Raw genomic sequence first — 23,310 nt, forward strand, 5'->3', positions numbered from 1 at the left:
TAGCGGAGCCGCTCGCCCGCCGCCCGGCACCACACGCACAGCAGCAGCAGCAGCAGCGCGGCCAGCAGCGCTCGCCCGCCGCCCGGCCCGCGCCTCTGCCGCCTCTGCCTCACCGCCATTCTCTGCCCACTGCGCTCGCCGCGCTCCTGCCGACTGCCGCTGCCCTGCCTCCCTTCCAGCCGCTCTCGCCACCCAAAACAGACACCGCTCAAACACACCCAGCTCGCCGCGCCGCCTCTCGCCGCCTCTCGCCGCTGCTGCTGCTGCTGCTGGCGGTGCCGCTGCCGCTGTGGCCGGCGCCGGCCGAGCGAGCAGCCTGCGGGGGCAGGACGCTGCGGCGGCGGCGGCGGCTCCAGCGCCGCTCGGCGCCGGACAACAGCGACACCCGGAGGCGCCGCCGCGACACTGCAGCCGCCGCATGCCCGCGCTCAACGGGGCCCGGCTTTGGCCGGGGCTCAGCGCCTGCACCGGCCCCGGGGGCTCTCCCCGACTGCAAACACCCACAGCAGCAGCTCTGGCTTAATTCCACTCCAAGGCCTTTCTATCTGATATGTGCTGGCCGGTGCTTTCAGGGCATTCTTTTCAGTCACATTCTACAGTCAGAAAGAAATAATTATTGCAGGGCAGTAAAGAATGGAATTCAGCTTTTCTTACTAAAATCACGTTTCATTTATACCAGCAATAACCTAAAATATAGGGAGACTTCCAGAGCTTTTTCAAACTTGTCTTGAATTGTTCTTTTATTATCTGGGATCAATTAGTTGGAGATATAGATCCCCCTAAAGCAAAATAAGCATCCCCTATGACAAGGTAGCAAAATAACATTTACTCTTTTCTTTCTGATTCATAAAACTTGCTTCATCTGCATCTCAACATCTGAGTGCCTGACAATAGAAAGTGTAAAGCAACTCTGAGCCCCCTTGATAGGCAAGCAATCAATATTTTCAGTTTCCAAGTTATACTTTTCTCTAAAGGCCATATAATCCACAGCTCAGACACCAGCAGGAACACTTCCTGATAGACTTGGATGTTGGAGGCACATCCAAAATTTCTCGGGGCAATATCTTCCTTTTTGACACAACTCACACTGAAAAGCTTTCTCCTAATCAAAAACACCTTTCTTTTAGTGGAAAACAACAACATGGTGTACAATGAACCCTAGACCTCATAAAAAGCGCTTGCCCCATCTTTCCTAACAACGGTTTATAAAAAAATTCAAAAGTCAACACTGACATATAATTTATCTCTGTTTGAAGACACAAGCTACTTCAGTTCTTCATCATAAAAGAAATGTTCCAACTCTCAGGCCACCTCCATCATCCTTCTGGGAACTCTGGCATGTCCAGTGAGATATTGGCCCAAGATCTGCATGCAGTCCATGCTCTCACAAAAAGAGTTCAGAGGGAGTGAAGGACCTCGCTCGACCTGCCAGGCAGAGAGCTTGTCATGCAGTGCAGGACACAATTCCAGCAGCAGGTGCCCATGGGCAGCTCATGTCCCACCTCATCACCCACCAATAACTCAAAGCACTTCTCTGCAAAGCTCTTCCCTATCCCCCACTCTCTGTTTCAACTGGGGATTGCTCCATCCCAGCTGCAGGACCTTGCACTTTGATCCATTCCATGATGGCTGCACGGGGCCACTTCTCCAGCCCATCCCTGGAGATCCACACCAGGCCACTGTGGGGTTTTGCTTGTGGCCATCTCCTCACTGCTCAAATCTCTCATGAGATGATAATGCACTGCAGCCACACCCAGAAGGGAGCTACAATTGTCTGCTCACCACCATTATGATAAGGAACTGAAGGATTCTAGAGCACATAAATGATAATCATACTAAAAGATCAGCAGTCATCCAGCTGAGAATGGCTCATCACACCATTGGCTTAGGGAGAATCTCCTGCCCATCTTTATCACATGCTCTGTTCCACAGAGAGGCAAAGTCTACTAAAGTCATATTTACATCTATTTCTCCCAACAGGAACAGAACACAAAGTCACTCTCATATCTCCTGCCTTCCACTCCAACTGCAACAAGAGCAGGGGACATTAACACACCATACATTGCTCAAAACAGATGGATTGTTGATAATAGAAAGTCTAGCCACACACGGAGTAAATCAAGGGAAAACAAAATGAAACAAAAAAAAAACTCTACAAAAAACAACAACAACAGCAACAAGAAGACCTGCAGAAAACCCCAAAACATGAATCAGATAAGGATAGGAAGCACTATTGAATAACAAGTAGTCATTGATGCTCACTGTGAAGTCTTCCAGGCCTTGTTTGCAGGCTTTAAAATTCACACCTGAGAGCACCTGGAAGTTACTGAGGTCTCAAGGGGCAAGTGTGGCTCTCAAGACTCACACAGCACAGCAGGATAGGGGGGTTCATTTGAACAATGAGTCCTCTCCTCAGCAACTCTTTCTATTGCATGGCCTGCTCACCTGGCACAGGTAGGAAACCACCATTTTAAACAACTTCTCATTGGCCTCTTTCTCAAGGTAAATCTTCTACAAATCACAACAGATTCTCTTATTGCTTCTGCTTCCTATTCCCCACACACACTCTTTAGTTCTAAGTGGCTGAAAAAAGGACATCCTGAAAAACATCAGTCACTGTTTCATATTTCAAAGTAATGACCAGAACTGGGGAAATGAGCTGCAACCTTCCTGGAAACAAAGGCATGAATGAAAGTGTAATTATAATTCTGAAGAAACTCTATATCACAATGTGGCCTAGAGATAGAGATGATGGAGGTTTTACACAGGATTAATTGCCTCTTCCAGCCAACAATCATGGTTCTACATGAACAGTTACTGTGCAAAATGTTATTGTTAGAAGACTGTAATTATCTTTCATGACAGAGACACCAGGATCAGAATAGCAAGGGCACTGCCTTTGGCACCAAGCATGAAATCAAACCATTTCTCTGCCAAACCCACACTGAGTCCCCCATTTGCCTGGCACAGAACTGAGCTCTCACCCTCCTCACTCTGCATTCACAGCCTTCAGTTTCACCATCAATGCAAACCAAAATTTTGGTTCCACGTTGGCCCCAGAGAAAGCAACACCTTGGGGAAACATCCATTCATGAAGTTGTATTTCTTGAATGACATATTCAAGGTAGGCTGGCTGGGGCTCTGAGCCACCTGCTCTGGTGGAAGATGTCCCTGCCCATGACACAGGACCTGGAACAAGAGGATCCTTAAGGTGCTTTGCAACACAAACCTTTCTATGATTCTGTGTGTCTAGGATAAGATGATTACAAGTACAGCTTCAAGGGATGGATGAGAGACACTCTCCCCACTGGATAATTATATTTTGGAGTTTGCAGGATTTCCAGGCAAAATGAGGATCAACTTTACTCCTTGACACAAATACAAGCACACCAACAAAAAAACAACCCAACCCAATTATCCAAAGAAACCTTAATCAACCCAGTTAGGAATGGGAAACACCAGAAGAGTATCAATCATGGCCTCACATTGCAGATTGGCTCAACTGCAGGATATACACAACCCAGGAAACTGAACTGGAACCAATACACAGAGGCCTCACACAGGATTCACTCCACAGGCCCCACACTGTCATTGCCTTGGACACAAAGAGAAAGGAAAAGCTTGGAACCACAGCTGGGGGCATCATCTAAATACCAGGACAAACAGAGCTGGACACAATTCATTCATTCATTTTGAACTGTATCACACTGAACTCCAGCACCAGCCCTGTCTCTGCACACACAGACTTCTTCTCTCTGCCAAAACATAACATGACAGCAAATTTTCCATACAGACATCATTAGAAGAAAAGTTGTGTGCACAGCTTCTCAGAGCACAAACATCACAACTAACATTATTCTGCTCCTCCATATTACTTCAACAAGTGGGAAATGTCATACAGGCCACAAATTATTTCCAGCTCTGCCAAAGACCCACACATCCAAGTATCACCTCAAAGGCAACATCACCATTCTTCAGCACATGAACTCCTCAAAGCATGTGTGACTACCACTCTTGATGCAAAGGGATATGGAACCTAAACTAGGCCACGTCAGTCCAAACCACACAAGTGGAAATCATAAGACTCCTCCTGACTAATTTCCAGAAGACCAGCAATAGCCCTTGGGATCAACAAAACACCTGCCATGTCTCCACCAGGACCTCCTCACACACCACAAAAGCAACAGTCCCACGTAAACCTGTCACAGCTCCCATGGATTGCAGAGACCTTCAGAATTTAGAGAGGCTTCATCAAAAGGAAAGTTCCTCAACTGTATCTCCTTACTACTGATAATATTCGACATCTCACCCTAGCCATGGGACAAGAAAAAGCATTTATTACTGAGATATTCTCAAGAAACATCTCTAAGGAAGTCTCTCTCTTTTCACCTATAAACATGAAAGAACCATCTTCAGATGATCAGAAGAATGAGACAGAAAGTTGACATCTGCAGAACTGAAGAGTTCCCAACACTCTTCTGGGTTATATAAGTCAAAGTAGACGATTGATGTTGTTGTATATAAGCACTGAATACACAGCTCGCAATTCCCATACCCCATCTGTCAAAAGTACAAAATTAAGCTGTGAAGTGACACCATTATGATGACGCTGAAATACTCAGCAAGATCCTTCCAGAATTCTTCTCCAGGCAGCTGGAATACAGATCTTCTAGACAATTACTTGGGGAAGAAAAACCTCACATTGCTTCATCCCTGAAGTAGGAACTGGAAAGGGAATGGAGGAAAACATTTCCTTGAGTCTTTCAGCAGACATTCACACACAGCTCACAGCACTCAGATTTCCAACCCTTCACACCATCCATGGTGTCCTTTCACCCATATACCTTACAAACATGGGACAGTGGAGGCCCAGTTCCCCAGACCATTCCTCTTCCCAGCACCAATTGCACACAGCTCTCTGTACATCTCTGTGCTGTGCAAGCTACATTTGCTGCTCACTGCAGTTCTGGGAAGAGACTTCATAGGTCTCTCAGAGCAGCCTTCCAAGAGACACTGACACAGTGAATATCTGCTCACAGGGAATTATGCCCACCTTGTATCTCCCACTGCACCTTGAATCTCTCCTTCCCATCCAGGCAATTCTCTTGCCATGCTAAATATTTTATAACTAAAGCTCATCCAGCTCCATCTGACATAGCCCTACCTGGAAAAACAAGACAAAACAAAGCAGTTCTGCCATTTCCTCCTGAATTTCATGCTCCACATGCAGCCACACACAGGTTTTTCAAAGAATCAAAACTTCAAAAGGATCTTTCGTCTTCAAAACAGGTAGACAGACAGCACCAAAGACCATTTGTTGCATGGTCCAATCCCCTCTTCCCAAAAAAGACCAAAGCGTGAATGACACAAATACTTCCTGCTGACCTTCATTATGTATCATGGAGAACAAGAAAGGCCGAGAAGAACATGCAAAGAGGTTCAACACAAATCCATCAGCTTTGTGTTCAAGACACATTCAAAATATTCATGCACGTGTCTTCCCAATGCTCTTGGGAAGACACGTGAACCTCCCAAAAAGCTGAATTTCTTAGTAATGAGATCCATCCCATCAGGAGAGCCAATGCTATCAAGAACACAGATTCTACACAGCACAGCTGATATAGGAGAACAATACCTGGAACGTAATCAATACCCAAACATTCGACCTAAGCAAGAGCCTGCCAGCAGCAGCCTTTTCCCTCTTCCTTCTTCACGAACTGGAAGGCTGAGGACCCAACCCATGTTTACATACCGACACCAATGGACCCCAGCCGTCAAACTTTCATCGAAGGAAACTTTACCATGCTTCTAGACAAACTTTCCTAGGCAAGCCAAAGAACACGGCGGGGAAAGGGCAGGGCTGTATCACAAGAAAGCGTCGCGGAGACAATTTGGACAGAGAAACTCACCGAGGAAGGGGCGGAGTCCGAGGGGAGGGCGCCGGCCGGGTCCCCGTCCCCGAGCAGCGGCGCGGGCTCGTCGGGCGGCGGCCGGGCCGGGAGGGTGTCGCAGCAGCTGGCGGCCGAGAAGCGCAGGTGGCTCTTGCGCGAGTCGGCCGTGAGCGACACGTCGTGCGAGTAGGACTGCAGGAAGGCGCGCACGCCGTCGATGCCCACGAAGTGCGAGACGGGCACGCCGCGCAAGGCGCCGCTGTCCGGCGGCAGCAGCTGCTGGCGGTGGCAGCGGCGCAGGCGCAGCGCCAGCAGCAGCAGCAGGAAGGCCACGAAGAGGCACGAGACGGCGGCCACGGCCAGCACGAGCCAGCGCGTCAGGCTGGCGGCCGGCTCGCCCGGCGCCGCCGCCTCGTGGGCCGCGCTGCCCAGCTCGGCCAGCAGCTCGGCCACGCTCTCGGCCAGCACCACGCTCAGCGTGGCCGTGGCCGACAGCGCCGGCCGCCCGTGGTCCCGCACCAGCACCAGCAGCACGTGGCGCGCCGCGTCGCGGGCCAGCGGCGAGCGCGCCGTGCGCACCTCGCCGCTGTGCAGCCCCACGCGGAACAGCCCCGGCTCCGTGGCCTTGGCCAGCTCGTAGGACAGCCACGCGTTCTGCCCCGCGTCCGCGTCCACCGCCACCACCTTGGCCACCAGCGCGCCGGCCTCGGCCCAGCGCGGCGCCAGCTCCACGCCCGACCACGCCGCAGCAGCGCCCGAGCCCGCCGCTGCGGCCGGCGCCGGGTACAGCACCTGCGGCGCGTTGTCGTTCTCGTCCACGATCAGCAGCCGCACCGACACGTTGCTGCTCAGCGCCGGCGCGCCGCCGTCCTCCGCCCGCACGCACAGCTGCAGCTCGCGCAGCTGCTCGTAGTCCAAGGAGCGCAGCGCGTACAGCGCGCCCGTCTCCGCCTGCACCGACACGTACGACGACAGCGGCGCGCCCCGCACCCGCCCCTCCGCCAGCCGGTAGCGCACGCGCGCGTTCTGCCCCCAGTCCGCGTCCGTGGCGCGCACCGTCAGCACCAGCGCGCCCGCCGCGTTGTTCTCCGCCAGCCGCGCGCTGTAGCGCTCCTCCAAGAACACCGGCGCGTTGTCGTTCACGTCCAGCACCCGCAGCGCCAGCACCGCGCTGCTCTGCAGCGCCGGCGACCCGCCGTCGGCCGCTCGCACCGTCACGTTGTACTCCGACACCTGCTCCCGGTCCAGCTCTCTCGCTGTCACCACGCTGTAGTAGCTGCCGTGAGAGCTCTGCAGCCGGAACGGGACATCCTTGTCAATCGAGCAGCGCACCTCGCCGTTGGCCCCCGAGTCCCGGTCCTGCACGTGCAGCAGGGCTACCACTGTCCCGGATGGGGCGTCTTCCGAAATCTCAGTCAATGCAGATGATATTGTCAGCTCAGGGGCATTGTCGTTGACGTCTGTCACGGAGATTGTGACTTTGGCTGCATCGAATAGTGCTCCCCCGTCCCGTGCCTGCACCTCCATTTCAAAAGTAGAGATTTCCTCGAAATCCAAGTTCTCCTTAAGGATTATTTCTCCTGTATTTGATTCCAGGTGAAAAAGTTTGGATGCCCTTTCTGAAATTCTATGAAAACTGTATTTAACGTGTCCGTACAGCCCCTCGTCAGCGTCAGTGGCCGTGACGGTGGCGAGGACAGAGCCCACAGGCACGTCCTCGGGCACACGCACCGTGTACTCCGCCTGGCTGAACACGGGCGCGTTGTCGTTCACATCCACCACGGTCACGCGGATCCGAGCCGTGCCCGTCCGTGCCGGATCGCCGCCGTCGCTCGCCCTCAGCACCAGCTCGTGAAACGCCGCCTCCTCCCGGTCCAGCGCCTTGGCCAGCACCAGCTCGGGACGCTGATCGCCGCCGGGGCCCGCCTGCACGGCCAGCGAGAAGTGCTCGTCACCGCTCAGCTCGTAGCTCTGCAGCGAATTCCGGCCCGAGTCCGGGTCATGAGCGTCTGGTAGGGGAAACCGCGACCCCGGGGCTGTCGTCTCGCTCACGCTCTGTTCCAGCTCAATTTCCTTGAAGCTGGGGGCGTTGTCGTTAATGTCCGTGATTTCCACTTCGATTTCATAAAACTTCATTTCCCCCTCCACTATCAGCTCACAGCGCAGCACGCATTGCTGCACACGCTCGCACAGCTGCTCTCTGTCGATCCTCTCCACCGTCACTAAATGTCCCGTCTTCCCGTGCAGAGCGAAATACTGCGTCCGACCTCTTTCTATAATACGGGCACCGCGATCGCTGAGCGCCGTCAGCTGCAGCCCCAGGTCCTTGGCCACGTCGCCCACGAACGAGCCCTTGGGCATCTCCTCGGGCACCGAGTAGCGCAGCTGCCCCCACGCCGCCTCCCACGCCGCCAGCAGCACGGCCCAGAGCAGAGCTCGCTGCCGCCGGCCCCAGCGCCTCCCCGCCGCGCACATCTCGCCCGCGGAACCGCAACACCGAGAGCAGTTCCCCACCGCCGATCGGCCTCTCCGATCTGTCCTTCTCCGGCCCTTAACTCCCAGCCGCTCTTCCTCCGGCACTCCCTCCGCTTCGCTGCAGATCGGTTCCGAACCACGGGGACGATCGTAGATCGTCCGCCTGCCGGGCCAGGGATCCGGCGATCTTGCGATCGAGCGGGTCCGCAGCGGGCGGGGCTGCCGGTAGCGCTCCGAGCTTCCTCTCGCTCCTCTCGGTCAACAGCGGCGCCCGCAGCCTCCTCCCGGCACTGCAGGCACCGAGCGCTGCCCAGCGCTGCGCTTCTGCCTTCCCACGGACAGCTCGGGAGGACCCGATATTTGCCACCGAGACAATTTTCTCGTGCAGCGGTGACCTCTTGCACCGCCTTTTCTCCAGCCGACCTCGGCTTTGATCCTTCACGGGATCACCGTCGGGATGAATGTAGACGTATTCCGTGGGGGTGGTGCTTCTACCGCAGGAGGTACTAATAACTTACTAAAGGCAATATATGTAAATTAAAGCATGTTTTTCACATGTCAAGCTCTACATTACCATCAGTCTCACTCTGTTCGTTCAAAAACCTCTTCAGCAACCGGGTCCGAGATTGAAAACATTAGATACACACCCACACACGCCGATAACCTGAGCTATCAGGCTCATGAACACAAGCGGGATGAGAACAATTGCATGCTTCTTGAATTCAGTGAGCTAACTTTTATATGATTATTACAGATAGAAATAAAGATGCAGCCAACAGTCTCAAAGGGAAACTTGAAGGGACCAAGAGTCGAATGTTTGAATCTCGCTATTCTCAGTTAAATTTAGTATTTCCTTACTTTTTACACATTTACACCTTCACCAAGTAATTCTAAAGCCACAAGGAAAAGAATTTATCAGGAATCAACTTGTAAAGCATTGAAGTGTATTAAGAAAGTATCACAGGAATACTTTCTTGATCAGGTTGGTACAACAACTCAATGAAAAGAATTGTAGAATAGTAGAAAAAAAAGTACAGTTTCCCACTCGAAACTCTGATTAGCCATGAAAAATGTACAAATGAGTTTGATTAACGTGCCCGAACTGTCCTTTGGCTAATCTCCTTGATACTGTCATATATTCCTATCTCAGATGTCTATCCATGTGAATAGTCCGAATTTTAAAATCTCGCTGTTGTCCAAGAAATCAACATCTCCATAAATCTCAAACCCTTAGGGTAAAGACGAGAGGAAAAAGAAAAACATCTGAAGCAAACCTTTCTGCACCTTGACCTCTGGATGAAATAAATATAATGAAGAGTAAAAACAGGAACTGTCAGTCAGGATGCAAAAACGAAGCCAAGCCCACTACTGCATTACCCCCTAAAAGGAGCGACATTCTTTTCTTTCACTCAGAATGCAGAACACAACATTCCAGAAACGTTTCCTTTGAGTCCAACAGGCAACCCCCCTCAAAACCATTAATAAACGAATTTCTCTAAAGCTATAAACAAATCTCAAATGCACTTTCTGAATCAAAAAAGGAACGAAAAAAAGCTACAACATCATTGTCAGTGATTTTTTTCCTGTGCAACTACATCACACAGAATCAGCAATGGAAACGCATTTTAATTTATAGAGCAGGAGTTTTGAAGACAAAACCTCTTCTATTGAACTTGACTCTCTTCCCAAGGAAGAGCCAGGTGCTACTGCTAGCGTCCTGCTCTCCATGGAAGGGGCATAGCCCTTTCCTTAATTCAGTTTGTTAAATAATTTCCTAAATTCATGGAGATAAGTGTGTGCCTCCCACAAAAAAATAACCCCGGAAAACAAGTGACCACTACTCCAAGTTAACAAGAGAATTACAGTCAAAGCATCTCATCCGAAACAGAAGCAGATACCAAGAAAAGATGAAGACTTTCTGCAGCTACATGGAGACACAAAAGGGGACTTGTCATGGACACCATGCCGAGAAAAAGAGGGGGGAAAGGACCATGATAGGAAACTCTCAATAACAGAACGAGCGCCCGACATTACAGACCTGTGGTGCATCGGGTTCGGTCAGTGGTTCTCCCGTCACGGCGGTACTGCTCGGGCTCGGCTTGTCGCAGGAATCGCCGCCCAGAAGCTCCTCCGCCGACAGGATGGGCACCGGCGGCGGCGGCCAAGCGGCCTCGGGCAGGGCGCGGGCGGGCGGCGGCACGCACAGGTTGTAGGAGTAGGGCAAGGTGCCCTCGCAGAAGTCGGCCGGGAAGGCGGCGCCGGCCAGCGAGAAGCGCTGCGCGCCCAGGCAGCGCAGCACGGCGGGCGGCCCGGCCCGGCGCAGCCGCGCCAGCACGGCCAGCGCCACGCTCAGCACCAAGAGCGCCGAGAGCAGCGCCAGCGCCAGCACCAGGTAGAACTGCAGCTCGGCCGCCGCCGCCGCCGCCGCCTCGGCGCCCGCCGGCCGCTCGCTCAGCTCCGGCAGCGCCTCCTGCAAGCTCTCGGCCAGCACCACGTGCAGCGTGGCCGTGGCCGACAGCGCCGGCTGCCCGTGGTCCTTCACCACGGCCACCAGCCGCTGCTTGGCCGCGTCCCGCTCGCCCACGGCGCGCGCCGTGCGCACCTCGCCGCTGTGCAGCCCCACGCGGAACAGCGCCGGCTCCGACGCCTGCACCAGCTCGTAGGACAGCCACGCGTTGCGCCCCGCGTCCGCGTCCACCGCCACCACCTTGGCCACCAGGTAGCCGGCCTCGGCCGAGCGCGGAACCACCTCGAAAGGCGCCGCCGCCGCCGCCCCTCCCGGACCCTCTCCCGCCGCCGCCGCCGCCGCCGCGGGCCAGAGCACCCTGGGCGCGTTGTCGTTGCGGTCCAGCACGAAGACGCGCACCGTGGCCGTGGAGCTGCGCGCCGGCGAGCCGCCGTCCTGCGCCCGCACGGCCACCGTGAACTCGCGGCACTGCTCGTAGTCCAAGGAGCGCTGCGCGTACAGCGCGCCGCTCCGCGCCTCCACCGACACCAGCGGCGCCGCGCCCGCCGCGCCCGCGCTGCCGCCCGCCAGCCAGTAGCTCACGCGCCCGTTGGCGCCCGCGTCCGCGTCCCGCGCCTGCACGCGCAGCACCAGCGCGCCCGCCGCGTTGTTCTCCGCCACGTACGCGCTGTACGCCGCCTCCTCGAACACCGGCGCGTTGTCGTTCACGTCCGACACCTCCAGCACCAGCTCCCTGCTGCTCCGCAGCGCCGGCCTGCCCCGGTCCCGGGCTACCACCGTCACGCGCTGCTCCGACGCCTGCTCGCGGTCCAGCGCGCCCGATGTCACCACCTTGTACGAGCCGCCCGGCGACGCCACGATCGACAGCGGCGCCTCTCCCGACAGCGAGCACGACACCTCACCGTTCTCGCCGGAGTCCGGGTCGTTCACGTTCAGCACGGCCACCACGGTGCCCGCCGGCGTGTCCTCTGGCACCGGGCTCGAGAGGGACAGAATGGTGATCTCAGGGGGGTTGTCGTTCACGTCCAGCACCTCCACCACCACCTTGCACTGTGACACCAGACCTCCACCGTCCCTCGCCTCCACCAGTAATGTGTAGCCTCTCGTATCCTCGAAGTCCAAAGCGTCTTTCAGCGTGATCATTCCCCTCTCCGCGTCCATCATGAACTTCTGAAGTACCTTGGCAGGCATTTTCCCAAAGCCGTAAGTGATTCGAGCATTGTTGCCGGTATCGGCGTCGGAGGCAGAGACGTTTAACACTCTCGACCCCGGTGCTGCGTCTTCGCGCAATCTCGCACGGTACTGGTCCTGCGCGAACACGGGTGGATTGTCGTTGGCGTCAGTCACATTGATCCGAATCCTGATAGTTCCGGATCTAACTGGATCCCCAGCATCCACCGCCGCTAGCACCAGCTCATAAGAGCTTTCCTTCTCCCTGTCCAACGTTCTCTCCAGCACCAATTCCGGCTGCTTGCTTCCGTCAGGACTCTCCTTCACGACCAGAGAGAAAGATGGGTTGCTGGTAAGCTCGTAAGTCAGCAACGAGTTACTTCCGGAGTCAGCATCCTGGGCCATCTCCAGGGGAAAACGAGAACCGGGAATACTCCATTCCCCTATATCAAGTTCCAGAGCAGCATTGCTGAAGGTCGGGGAGTTGTCGTTCACGTCCTCGATGGACACCTCGACGCGGAAAACGTTCAGCGGGTTGTGCACCAGCACCTCGAAGCTGACGGAGCAGGTCGCCGACTCGCCGCACATCTCCTCCCGGTCCAGCCTCTCGTTCACGTACAGGTTCCCGTTCTGCTCATTCACAGTGAAGTATTTCAGCTGCTTCTTGCCGGCAGACGCCACCTGCAGCCTGCGCGCCGGCAGCTCGTCCGCGCTGAGCCCCAGGTCCCGCGCCAGCGGCCCCACGAGCGAGCCTCTGCCCAGCTCCTCGGGGATGGCGTAGCGGAGCCGCTCGCCCGCCGCCCGGCACCACACGCACAGCAGCAGCAGCGCGGCCAGCAGCGCTCGCCCGCCGCCCGGCCCGCGCCTCTGCCGCCTCTGCCTCACCGCCATTCTCTGCCCACTGCGCTCGCCGCGCTCCTGCCGACTGCCGCTGCCCTGCCTCCCTTCCAGCCGCTCTCGCCGCCCAAAACAGACACCGCTCAAACACACCCAGCTCGCCGCGCCGCCTCTCGCCGCCTCTCGCCGCCGCTGCTGCTGCTGGCGGTGCCGCTGCCGCTGTGGCCGGCGCCGGCCGAGCGAGCAGCCTGCGGGGGCAGGACGCTGCGGCGGCGGCGGCTCCAGCGCCGCTCGGCGCCGGACAACAGCGACACCCGGAGGCGCCGCCGCGACACTGCAGCCGCCGCATGCCCGCGCTCAACGGGGCCCGGCTTTGGCCGGGGCTCAGCGCCTGCACCGGCCCCGGGGGCTCTCCCCGACTGCAAACACCCACAGCTGCAGCTCTGCCTTAATTCCACTCCAAGCCCTTTCTATCTGACATGTGCTGGCCGGTGCTTTCAGGCCATTCTTTTCAGTCACATTGAACACTCAGAAGCAAATATTCATTGCAGGGCAGTAAAGAATGGAATTCAGCTGCTCTTAATAAAAAGACAGCCCATCTACAGCAGCAATAAAGGATAATATAGGGAAGACTTCAAGAGCTTTTTCTCACTTTGTCACATGAATTGTTATTCATTATATTCTTCATTTATTGAGATTAATTATTTGGAGATAAAGATCAGCCTAAAGCAATGTCAGCAAACCCTATCCCAACATAGCAGAATTACATTTACTCCTTTCCTTCTGACTCATTAAAGTTACTTCATTTATATCTGCATATCTGTGTGCCTGACAACTGAAAGCACAAAGCAACGCTGAGTCCTTCAAAGAGTCAAACAATATTTTCAGTTCCCAAGTTAAACTTTCTCTAAAGGCCAATTAATCCACACAACCGACATGAAAAGTAACACTTTCTGCTAGACTTGAATGTTGGAGGCACGTCCAAAACTTCTTCGGTTAATGCCTTCTCTTTTATCACAACCCACAGTGAAAAGCTTTCTCCTAATCAAATCCTCCCTTCTCTTAGTTAAAAACACTTGTTGGCAATTGTACAACAGCTGGCCCAGGTAAACAGAGCTCTGTCCATAATTCCTATTAACTTATTCATAAACTGACACAGCAAAAACAAATGTTGAAAGGTCTACACAGACCTATGATTTCTCTATGTTTGAAGACACAAACTACTGCAGTCCTTCATCATAACAGAAATGTTCCAACCCTCAGACCACTTCCATGATCCTTCTGGGAACTCTGGCATGTCCAGTGGGATATTGGCCCAAGATCCCCATGCAGTCCATGCTCTCATATAAAGAGTTCAGAGGGGAGGAGGGACCACCCTCGACCTGCCAGGCAGAGAGCTTGTCATGCAGTGCAGGACACAATTCCAGCAGCAGGTGCCCATGGGCAGCTCATGTCCCACCTAATCACCCACCAATACCCCAAAGCACTTCTCTGCAAAGCTCTTCCCTATCCCCCACTCTCTCTTTCAACTGGGGATTGCTCCACCCCAGCTGCAGGACCTTGCACTTTCATCCATTCCATGATGGCCGCACGGGGCCACTTCTCCAGCCCATCCCTGGCTGCCATCTCTGCCCTGCACTGAATCAACTCCAATTGTGTCAGCTGCAAATTGCCTGAAGGTGCCTCAATCCCCTTGGCCATGCAGGTGCTGAACAGAACTGGGCCCAGTCAGGGCCCTTGAGGGACAGCACAAGTCCCTGCTTTGCACCTGGACATGGAGCCACTGCCTGTAACTCTCTGCAGGTGACTCTCCAGCCTGTTCCTCAGCCATTTGACAGCCTCCAGCTGATTGCCCAGCATGTTCCTCTGGGGGATGGCCTGGGGGACACTGCACACCTTCTCCCACTGGGCCCTGCTCTGTCCATGGAAACCTTGCCTGGGCTGCCTGCTCACTCTGCCCTTGGACAGCTGCAGCACAGATGATCCTGCATGATTACACTACAGACAAAAGGTTCCTGGCTGAGCACACCAGGAGTGCTTGTCAAACCCTTCCTCTGTGCAGCTGGAAACATCACAGCTGGGTGTGGCAACTGCACCTGCACTGGGGCAGCTGGCACACAGGAGACCTTCCACATGAGATCAGACACCCTGAGGCTGAGCTCATGACCACAAGCAATGCAAGACTCAGAAACACATGGAAATGGACAGATGCAATGACATTTTGTGGGTCTGCCTTGCTCTACAGAACCAACTCAGATCCCACTGCACTCCAGCAGGCACAGCCTGGTGTTATCTGTGACATGTGACCAGCAAGGCAATGACCCAGTTCTTCTCTAGCCTCACACACAGAGCTCCCCTCTGCTTTTTCTTCCATGCCAGGCCACTGTGAGGTTTTGCTTGTGGCCATCTCCTCACTGCTCAAATCTCTCATGAGATGATAATGCACCGCAGCCACACCCAGAAGGGAGCTACAATTGTCTGCTCACCACCATTATGATAAGGAACTGAAGGATTCTAGAGCACACAAATGATAAACAATCATACTAAAAGAGCAGCAGGCATCCAACTGAGAATGGCTCATCACACCATTGGCTTTGAGGGCATCTCCTCCCCATCCTTATCACATGCTCTGTTCCACAGAGAAGCAAAGTCAACTAAAGTCATATTTATATCTATTTCTCCCAACAGGAACTGGAAGAAAAGTCACTCTCATATCTCCTGCCTTCCACTCCCACTGCATCAAGAGCAGCGGACATTAACACATCATACATTGCTCAAAACAGATGGATTGTTGACAATAGTAAGGATACCCACCTACTGAGTAAATCAAGGAAGAACTAAACAAAGCAAAAATACCGCAGAAACCCCAAAAATATGGATCAGACAGGACAAAGAAACATTAGAAGACAACAAGGAGTCAGAGCTGCTCACTGTGAAGTCTTCTAGGCCTTTATTCCAGGCCTTAAAATTCATACCTGAGAGGATGTAGAAGTCATTGAGAATCTGCAAGTGTTTGGCCCTGAGGACTTAGATGGGACAAGAGACTGGTGGGTTCATTTCAAGAATGAGTCCTCTCATCAGCAACTTTTTCTATTGCATGGCCTGCTCACCTTGCCCAGTCATGAAACCATCATTTTAAACAGCTTCTCATCAGCCTCTTTCTCAAGGTACATCATCTGACAATTTACAGCAGATGCCCTTATCACTTCTGCCCCATAATCCCCACACACTGTTCAGTCTTGAGTGACGGAATTAAGGATGTGCTGAAAAACCACAGTCACTGTTTCCTATTTAAAAATACTGACCAAAATTGTGGAAAATGACCTGCGGCCTTTTTGGAAACAAAGGCTTGAATGAAAGTGAAATTATAATTCTGAAGAAACTCTGTATGACAATGTGGCATAGAGATACAGGTGGATAATGGAGGTTTCACAGGGGATTAATTAGCTCTTCCAGCCAACAATTATGGTTCAACATGAACAGTTACTGTGCAAAATGTTACAGTTGCAGGACTGACATTGTCTTTCATGACAGAGACACCAGGATCAGAACAGCAAGGGCACTGCCTGTGGCACCAAGCATGAACTCAAACCATTTCTCTGCCAAACCCACACTGAGTCCCCCATTTGCCCAGCACAGAACTGAGCTCTCACCCTCCTCACTCTGCATTCACAGCCTTTACTTTCACCATCAACACAACCTCAATTTTAATTCCATGTTGGCCCCAGAGAAAGCAAGAGCTTGGGGAAACATCCATTCATGAAGTTCTATTTCTTGAATGAAATATTCAAGGTCAGGCTGGCTGGGGCTCTGAGCCACCTGCTCTGGTGGAAGATGTCCTTGCCCATGGCAGAGGAGCTGGAACAAGAGGATCCTTAAGGTGCTTTGCAGCACCAACCACTCTCTGATTCTCTGTTTCTAGGATAATATGACTACATGTACAGCTTCAAGGGATGCATGAGAGACACTCTCCCTACTGGAGAATTATGTTTTGGAGTTTGCAGAATTGCCAGGCACAACGAGGATCAACTCTACTCCTTGACAAAAATACAAGCAAACAAACAAACACACAACAGAACAAAAAACCAAAGCAAACAAATCATCAAAAAAAAAAAAACCCAACCCTGAAATCAACCCAGTTAAGAATGGGAAACACCAGAAGAGTATCAATCATGGCCTCACATTGCAGATTGGCTCAACTGCAGGATATACACAACCCAGGAAACTGGACTGGAACCAATACACAGGGGCCTCACTCAGGAGTCACTCCACAGGCCCCACACTGTCATTGCCTTGGACACAAAGAGAAAGGAAAAGCTTGGAACCACAGCTGGGGACCTCATCTAAATACCAGGACAAACAGAGCTGGACACAATTCATTCATTCATTTTGAACTGCATCACACTGAACTCCAGCACCAGCCCTGTCTCTGCACACACAGACTTCTTCTCTCTGCCAAAACATAACATGACAGCAAATTTTCCATACAGACATCATTAGAAGAAAAGTTGTGTGCACAGCTTCTCAGAGCACAAACATCACAACTAACATTATTCTGCTCCTCCATATTACTTCAACAAGTGGGAAATGTCATACAGGCCACAAATTATTTCCAGCTCTGTCAAAGACCCACACATCCAAGTATCACCTCAAAGGCAACATCACCATTCTTCAGCACATGGACTCCTCAAAGCATGTGTGACTACCACTCTTGATGCAAAGGGATATGGAACCCAAACTTGGCCATTTCAGTCCAAACCAAACCACACAAGTGAAAATCATAAGACTCCTCCTGACTCATTTTCAGAAGGCCAGCAATAGCCCTGGGGATCAACAAAACACCTGCCATGTCTCCACCAGGACCTTATCACAAACCACACACCCAACACTAGCTCCTAACCCTTCCGACCTCCCATGGATAGCATGGATCATAAGAATTTAGAGACTCCACCAAAAGGAAAGTTACTCAACCATATCTCCTTACCATGCATAATATTGGACATATGAGACAGCGGACAAGAAAAAACATTTATTACAGAGACATTTGAAGAAACTTGTCCATGGAAATGTCTCTGTCTTTTCATCTATAAACATAAAAGAACCATTTCCAGATCATCAGAAGAATGAGACAGAAAGTTAAAGCCTGCAGATTTGAACAGCTCCCAACACTCTTCCGGGTTATATAACTCAGAGTAGATGATTGATGATGTTGTTTAGAGGCACTGAATACAGAGCTTGCAATTCCCATAGCCCATCTGTCAAAAGTACAAAATTAAGCTTTTGCGACACCAATATGGTGACAAACAAATACATATTAAGAACCTGTCCAGGTTCTCCATGCAGCTGGAATACAGATCTTCTAAACAATTACTTTGCGGCAAAGAACTCCACATTCCTTCATGCTAGAGATAGAAAATGGACAGGGAATGGAGGAAAACGTTCCCTTGAGTCTTTCAGCAGATATTCACACACAGCTCACAGCACTCAGATTTCCAACCCTTCACACCATCCATGGTGTCCTTTCACCCATATACCTTACAAACATGGGACAGTGGAGGCCCAGTTCCCCAGACCATTGCTCTTCCCAGCACCAATTGCACACAGCTCTCTGTACATCTCTGTGCTGTGCAAGCTACATTTGCTGCTCACTGCAGTTCTGGGAAGAGACTTCACAGGTCTCAAAGGAAAAGCCGAGCAGTCTTCCAAGAGACACTGAGGCAATGAATATCTGCTCACAGGGAATTATGCCCACCTTGCATCTCCCACTGCACCTTGAATCTCTCCTTCCCATCCAGGCAATTCTCTTGCCATGCTAAATATTTTATAACCAAAGCTCATCCAGCTCCATCTGACATAGCCCTACCTGGAAAAACAAGACAAAACAAAGCAGTTCTGCCATTTCCTCCTGCATTTCATGCTCCATATGCAGCCACACACAGGTTTTTCAAAGAGACGCAACTTCAAGAAGATCTTTCGTCTTCAAAGCAGCTAGACAGACAGCACCAAGGACCACTTGTAGCCTGGTCCAATCCCCTCTTCACAAAAAACACGAAAGCGTGAATGACACAAACAGTTCCGGCTGACGTTCACTATGTATCATGGAGAACAAGAAAGGCCAATAAGAACGTGCAGAAATTCCCACACAAAGCCATCAGCCTTGTGTTCAAGACACATTCAAAATATTTATGCATGTGTGCTATTGGGAAGACACGTGAACCTCCAAAAAAGCTGAATTTCTTAGTAAGGAGATCCATCCCTTCAGGAGAGCCAAAGCTATCAGGAACACAGATTCTACACAGCACAGCTGATATAGGGGAACGTTATCAATACCCAAACATTCGACCTAAACAACAGCCTGCCAGCAGCAGCCTTTCCCCTCCTTCCTTCTTCACATACTGGAAGGCTGAGGACCCACCCCATGTTTACATACGGACACCAATGGACCCCAGCCGTCAAAACTTCATCGGAAGAAACTTTACCATGCTTCTAGACAAAGTTTCCTAGGCAAGCCAAAGAACACGGCGGGGAAAGGGCAGGGGAAGGGCAGGGCTGCATTACAAGAAAGCGTCGTGGAGAAAATGTGACCAGAGGAACTCACCGAGGAAGGGGCGGAGTCCGAGGGGAGGGCGCCGGCCGGGTCCCCGTCCCCGAGCAGCGGCGCGGGCTCGTCGGGCGGCGGCCGGGCCGGGAGGGTGTCGCAGCAGCTGGCGGCCGAGAAGCGCAGGTGGCTCTTGCGCGAGTCGGCCGTGAGCGACACGTCGTGCGAGTAGGACTGCAGGAAGGCGCGCACGCCGTCGATGCCCACGAAGTGCGAGACGGGCACGCCGCGCAAGGCGCCGCTGTCCGGCGGCAGCAGCTGCTGGCGGTGGCAGCGGCGCAGGCGCAGCGCCAGCAGCAGCAGCAGGAAGGCCACGAAGAGGCACGAGACGGCGGCCACGGCCAGCACGAGCCAGCGCGTCAGGCTGGCGGCCGGCTCGCCCGGCGCCGCCGCCTCGTGGGCCGCGCTGCCCAGCTCGGCCAGCAGCTCGGCCACGCTCTCGGCCAGCACCACGCTCAGCGTGGCCGTGGCCGACAGCGCCGGCCGCCCGTGGTCCCGCACCAGCACCAGCAGCACGTGGCGCGCCGCGTCGCGGGCCAGCGGCGAGCGCGCCGTGCGCACCTCGCCGCTGTGCAGCCCCACGCGGAACAGCCCCGGCTCCGTGGCCTTGGCCAGCTCGTAGGACAGCCACGCGTTCTGCCCCGCGTCCGCGTCCACCGCCACCACCTTGGCCACCAGCGCGCCGGCCTCGGCCCAGCGCGGCGCCAGCTCCACGCCCGACCACGCCGCAGCAGCGCCCGAGCCCGCCGCTGCGGCCGGCGCCGGGTACAGCACCTGCGGCGCGTTGTCGTTCTCGTCCACGATCAGCAGCCGCACCGACACGTTGCTGCTCAGCGCCGGCGCGCCGCCGTCCTCCGCCCGCACGCACAGCTGCAGCTCGCGCAGCTGCTCGTAGTCCAAGGAGCGCAGCGCGTACAGCGCGCCCGTCTCCGCCTGCACCGACACGTACGACGACAGCGGCGCGCCCCGCACCCGCCCCTCCGCCAGCCGGTAGCGCACGCGCGCGTTCTGCCCCCAGTCCGCGTCCGTGGCGCGCACCGTCAGCACCAGCGCGCCCGCCGCGTTGTTCTCCGCCAGCCGCGCGCTGTAGCGCTCCTCCAAGAACACCGGCGCGTTGTCGTTCACGTCCAGCACCCGCAGCGCCAGCACCGCGCTGCTCTGCAGCGCCGGCGACCCGCCGTCGGCCGCCCGCACCGTCACGTTGTACTCCGACACCTGCTCCCGGTCCAGCTCTCTCGCTGTCACCACACGGTAGTAGTCTTCGTAGGATTTCTCCAGGCGGAACGGGACATCCCCGTCCAGCCAGCAGCGCACCTCGCCGTTGGCCCCCGAGTCCCGGTCCTGCACATGCAGCAGGGCTACGACGGTCCCGGCCGGGGCATCTTCAGAGATCTCGCCCAGCGCCGACGACACTGTGAGTTCGGGGGCATTGTCGTTCACGTCTCTCACAGTGATGACGACTTTTGCTATATCAGAAAGGTCGCCACCATCTCGAACCTGTATCTCCAGTTCGTAGGATTTGAGGTCCTCGAAGTCTAGGTTACGAGTCAATGTAATCGCTCCAGTGTCGGCATCTAGCTGAAAAATCTGCGAGGCTTTCTCTGTGATTTTTTGAATCAAGTATTTCAGGAGACCATTCGGCCCCTCGTCGGCGTCCGTGGCCGTGACGGTGACGAGGGTGGAGCCCACGGGCACGTCCTCGGGCACACGCACCGTGTACTCCGCCTGGCTGAACACGGGCGCGTTGTCGTTCGCGTCCACCACGGTCACGCGGATCCGAGCCGTGCCCGTCCGTGCCGGATCGCCGCCGTCGCTCGCCCTCAGCACCAGCTCGTGAAACGCCGCCTCCTCCCGGTCCAGCGCCTTGGCCAGCACCAGCTCGGGACGCTGATCGCCGCCGGGGCCCGCCTGCACGGCCAGCGAGAAGTGCTCGTCACCGCTCAGCTCGTAGCTCTGCAGCGAATTCCGGCCCCAGTCAGGATCGTGAGCCTCGGCCAGGGGAAACCGCGATCCTGGGGCCGTTGTCTCGCTCACTCTCAATTCTTTTTCTCCCTGTCGAAAGCTGGGTGCGTTGTCGTTAATGTCCGTGATCTCCACTAGGATCCCATAAACCTGCATCTGTCCCTCCACTATCAGCTCACAGCGCAGCACGCATTGCTGCACACTCTCGCACAGCTGCTCTCTGTCGATCCTCTCCGCCGTCACTAAATGTCCCGTCTTCCCGTGAAGAGCGAAATACTGCGTCCTACCTTTAGAGACAATGCGGACGCCGCGATCGCTGAGCGCGGGCAGCTGCAGCCCCAGATCCTTGGCCACGTCGCCCACGAACGAGCCCTTGGGCATCTCCTCGGGCACCGAGTAGCGCAGCTGCCCCCACGCCGCCTCCCACGCCGCCAGCAGCACGGCCCAGAGCAGAGCTCGCTGCCGCCGGCCCCAGCGCCTCCCCGCCGCGCACATCTCGCCCGCGGAACCGCCGGCACCGCAGCACCGCCGATCCAATCCCGCTGCCACTCAATGCTCGCAGCTCCTGCACCGTGCGCAGCTGCCGCTGCCTCCGCCTGGCTCCACAATGGACCAGCACCGCGGGGACGATCGGGGACCGCACGTTCGGACACGGAGCGAACAACCGAGCGAGCCGATCCGCAGCGGGCGGGGCTGCCGGTAGCGCTCCGAGCTTCCTCTCGCTCCTCTCGGTCAACAGCGGCGCCCGCAGCCTCCTCCCGGCACTGCAGGCACCGAGCGCTGCCCAGCGCTGCCCGCCCTGCCTTGCTCCATACAGGCCACGGTCGCCACCGAGATGGCGCTTTTCGTCCAGCGCCGATCTCCTGCCTCCGCATTTCTCCAGCCCATCTCTGCTTTCATCCTCCAGGCTATCACCATCGGGAGGAAGGCAGAGGCATTCTGTGGCCGGCTTCTTTAACCGTACGGGAAACTCATCACATACTAGTGTAAATTAAAAAAATATTTTTTGTATTTTACCCTGGAGCTTATCGTTACTCTTATCCTTTTTGTTCAAAAACATTGAACAACAGGCTCCGAAAGAGAAAACGGGAAAATATCATATCCCGAACACACAGATCTATCAGGTTCTTTAACACAAGTGAGACGAGAGCAATTGCATGATTCTTGAAATATGGGAGCTAATTGTTACACGATTGAAGTATAAGTAGAAATAAAGATGCAGCTAAAACTCTCAAAGGAAATTTTCTGAACAAAATATATTTTCTGAACATAAAATATTTGTCATCTCTTCCTAAGATACACCTGGTGTTTCCTTAGTTTATTCACATTAAAATTCATTCGAGTCATTCAATGTTTCCTTTTTTTCTGAAATCCATGTGTAAGTAGTTCGTTAGTAAACCATTCATCTAAAACCCTCCTCTGCCAATCTCCCTGATATGGGATCCCTTCGTATCTCATATGTCTGTCCTACTAAACAGAATTGCATAAGGTTGCTGTTCTCGATATATTTGAGACTACTAAAAGCCCCAACATCGTTGTGAGAAGAGGATAGAAAAATAACAATCTCTGAAACAGAAATCTTTCAGCATTCTCACCAGTGTATGGAATCAAAATGTTACAGACCAAAACAGAGTGAACTGACAGCCAGGATGCATAAACGAAGCCATCTAGCCTCACTACTGCATTCCCCCCAAAACCGGTGACAAACTCTTTTTTCACTCATAATGGAACTTTCCCCGGTCGTTTCCATTCTAAATCTAACCGGGACAAAAGAAAGTTTAAAGAACATGTAAAGCTATACACGAGTTCCAAGCACAGCCATTCTGAACAAATCTGTCAAGAAGAACAAAAGCTCCAACACCAGGGGAGAGGGATCTCGGTTTTTTGCTCGACTCCATCATTCAGAATAA

At 53.9% G+C, this 23,310-nt stretch overlaps 3 protein-coding genes across 3 annotated transcripts in view; all 3 read right to left on the bottom strand.

Annotated features, from left to right (window-relative positions):
• Window positions 1-23,310, bottom strand: part of LOC139597947 (protocadherin gamma-A12-like) — a 155,210-nt gene that overhangs the window by 78,828 nt on the left and 53,072 nt on the right. The gene's annotated exons all lie outside the window — the stretch shown is intronic.
• Window positions 209-13,129, bottom strand: LOC139597939 (uncharacterized). Its single transcript, XM_071443764.1, has 4 exons — window positions 10,405-13,129; window positions 8,703-8,802; window positions 5,910-8,617; window positions 209-490 (listed from the first exon to the last, which is right to left on the bottom strand). Exons 1-4 carry the CDS (start codon window positions 12,892-12,894, stop codon window positions 209-211), a joined length of 5,580 nt encoding a protein of 1,859 aa, XP_071299865.1. The 5' UTR covers window positions 12,895-13,129.
• On the bottom strand, window positions 19,301-22,331 carry LOC139597576 (protocadherin gamma-A10-like). Its single transcript, XM_071443021.1, has one exon. It carries the CDS (start codon window positions 21,893-21,895, stop codon window positions 19,316-19,318), a length of 2,580 nt encoding a protein of 859 aa, XP_071299122.1. The 5' UTR covers window positions 21,896-22,331; the 3' UTR covers window positions 19,301-19,315.

The sequence above is a fragment of the Agelaius tricolor genome, unplaced genomic scaffold (assembly GCF_023055355.1).
Source record: "Agelaius tricolor isolate 1412-34295 unplaced genomic scaffold, bAgeTri1.0.p SCAF_18, whole genome shotgun sequence".
NCBI lineage: Eukaryota > Metazoa > Chordata > Aves > Passeriformes > Icteridae > Agelaius > Agelaius tricolor.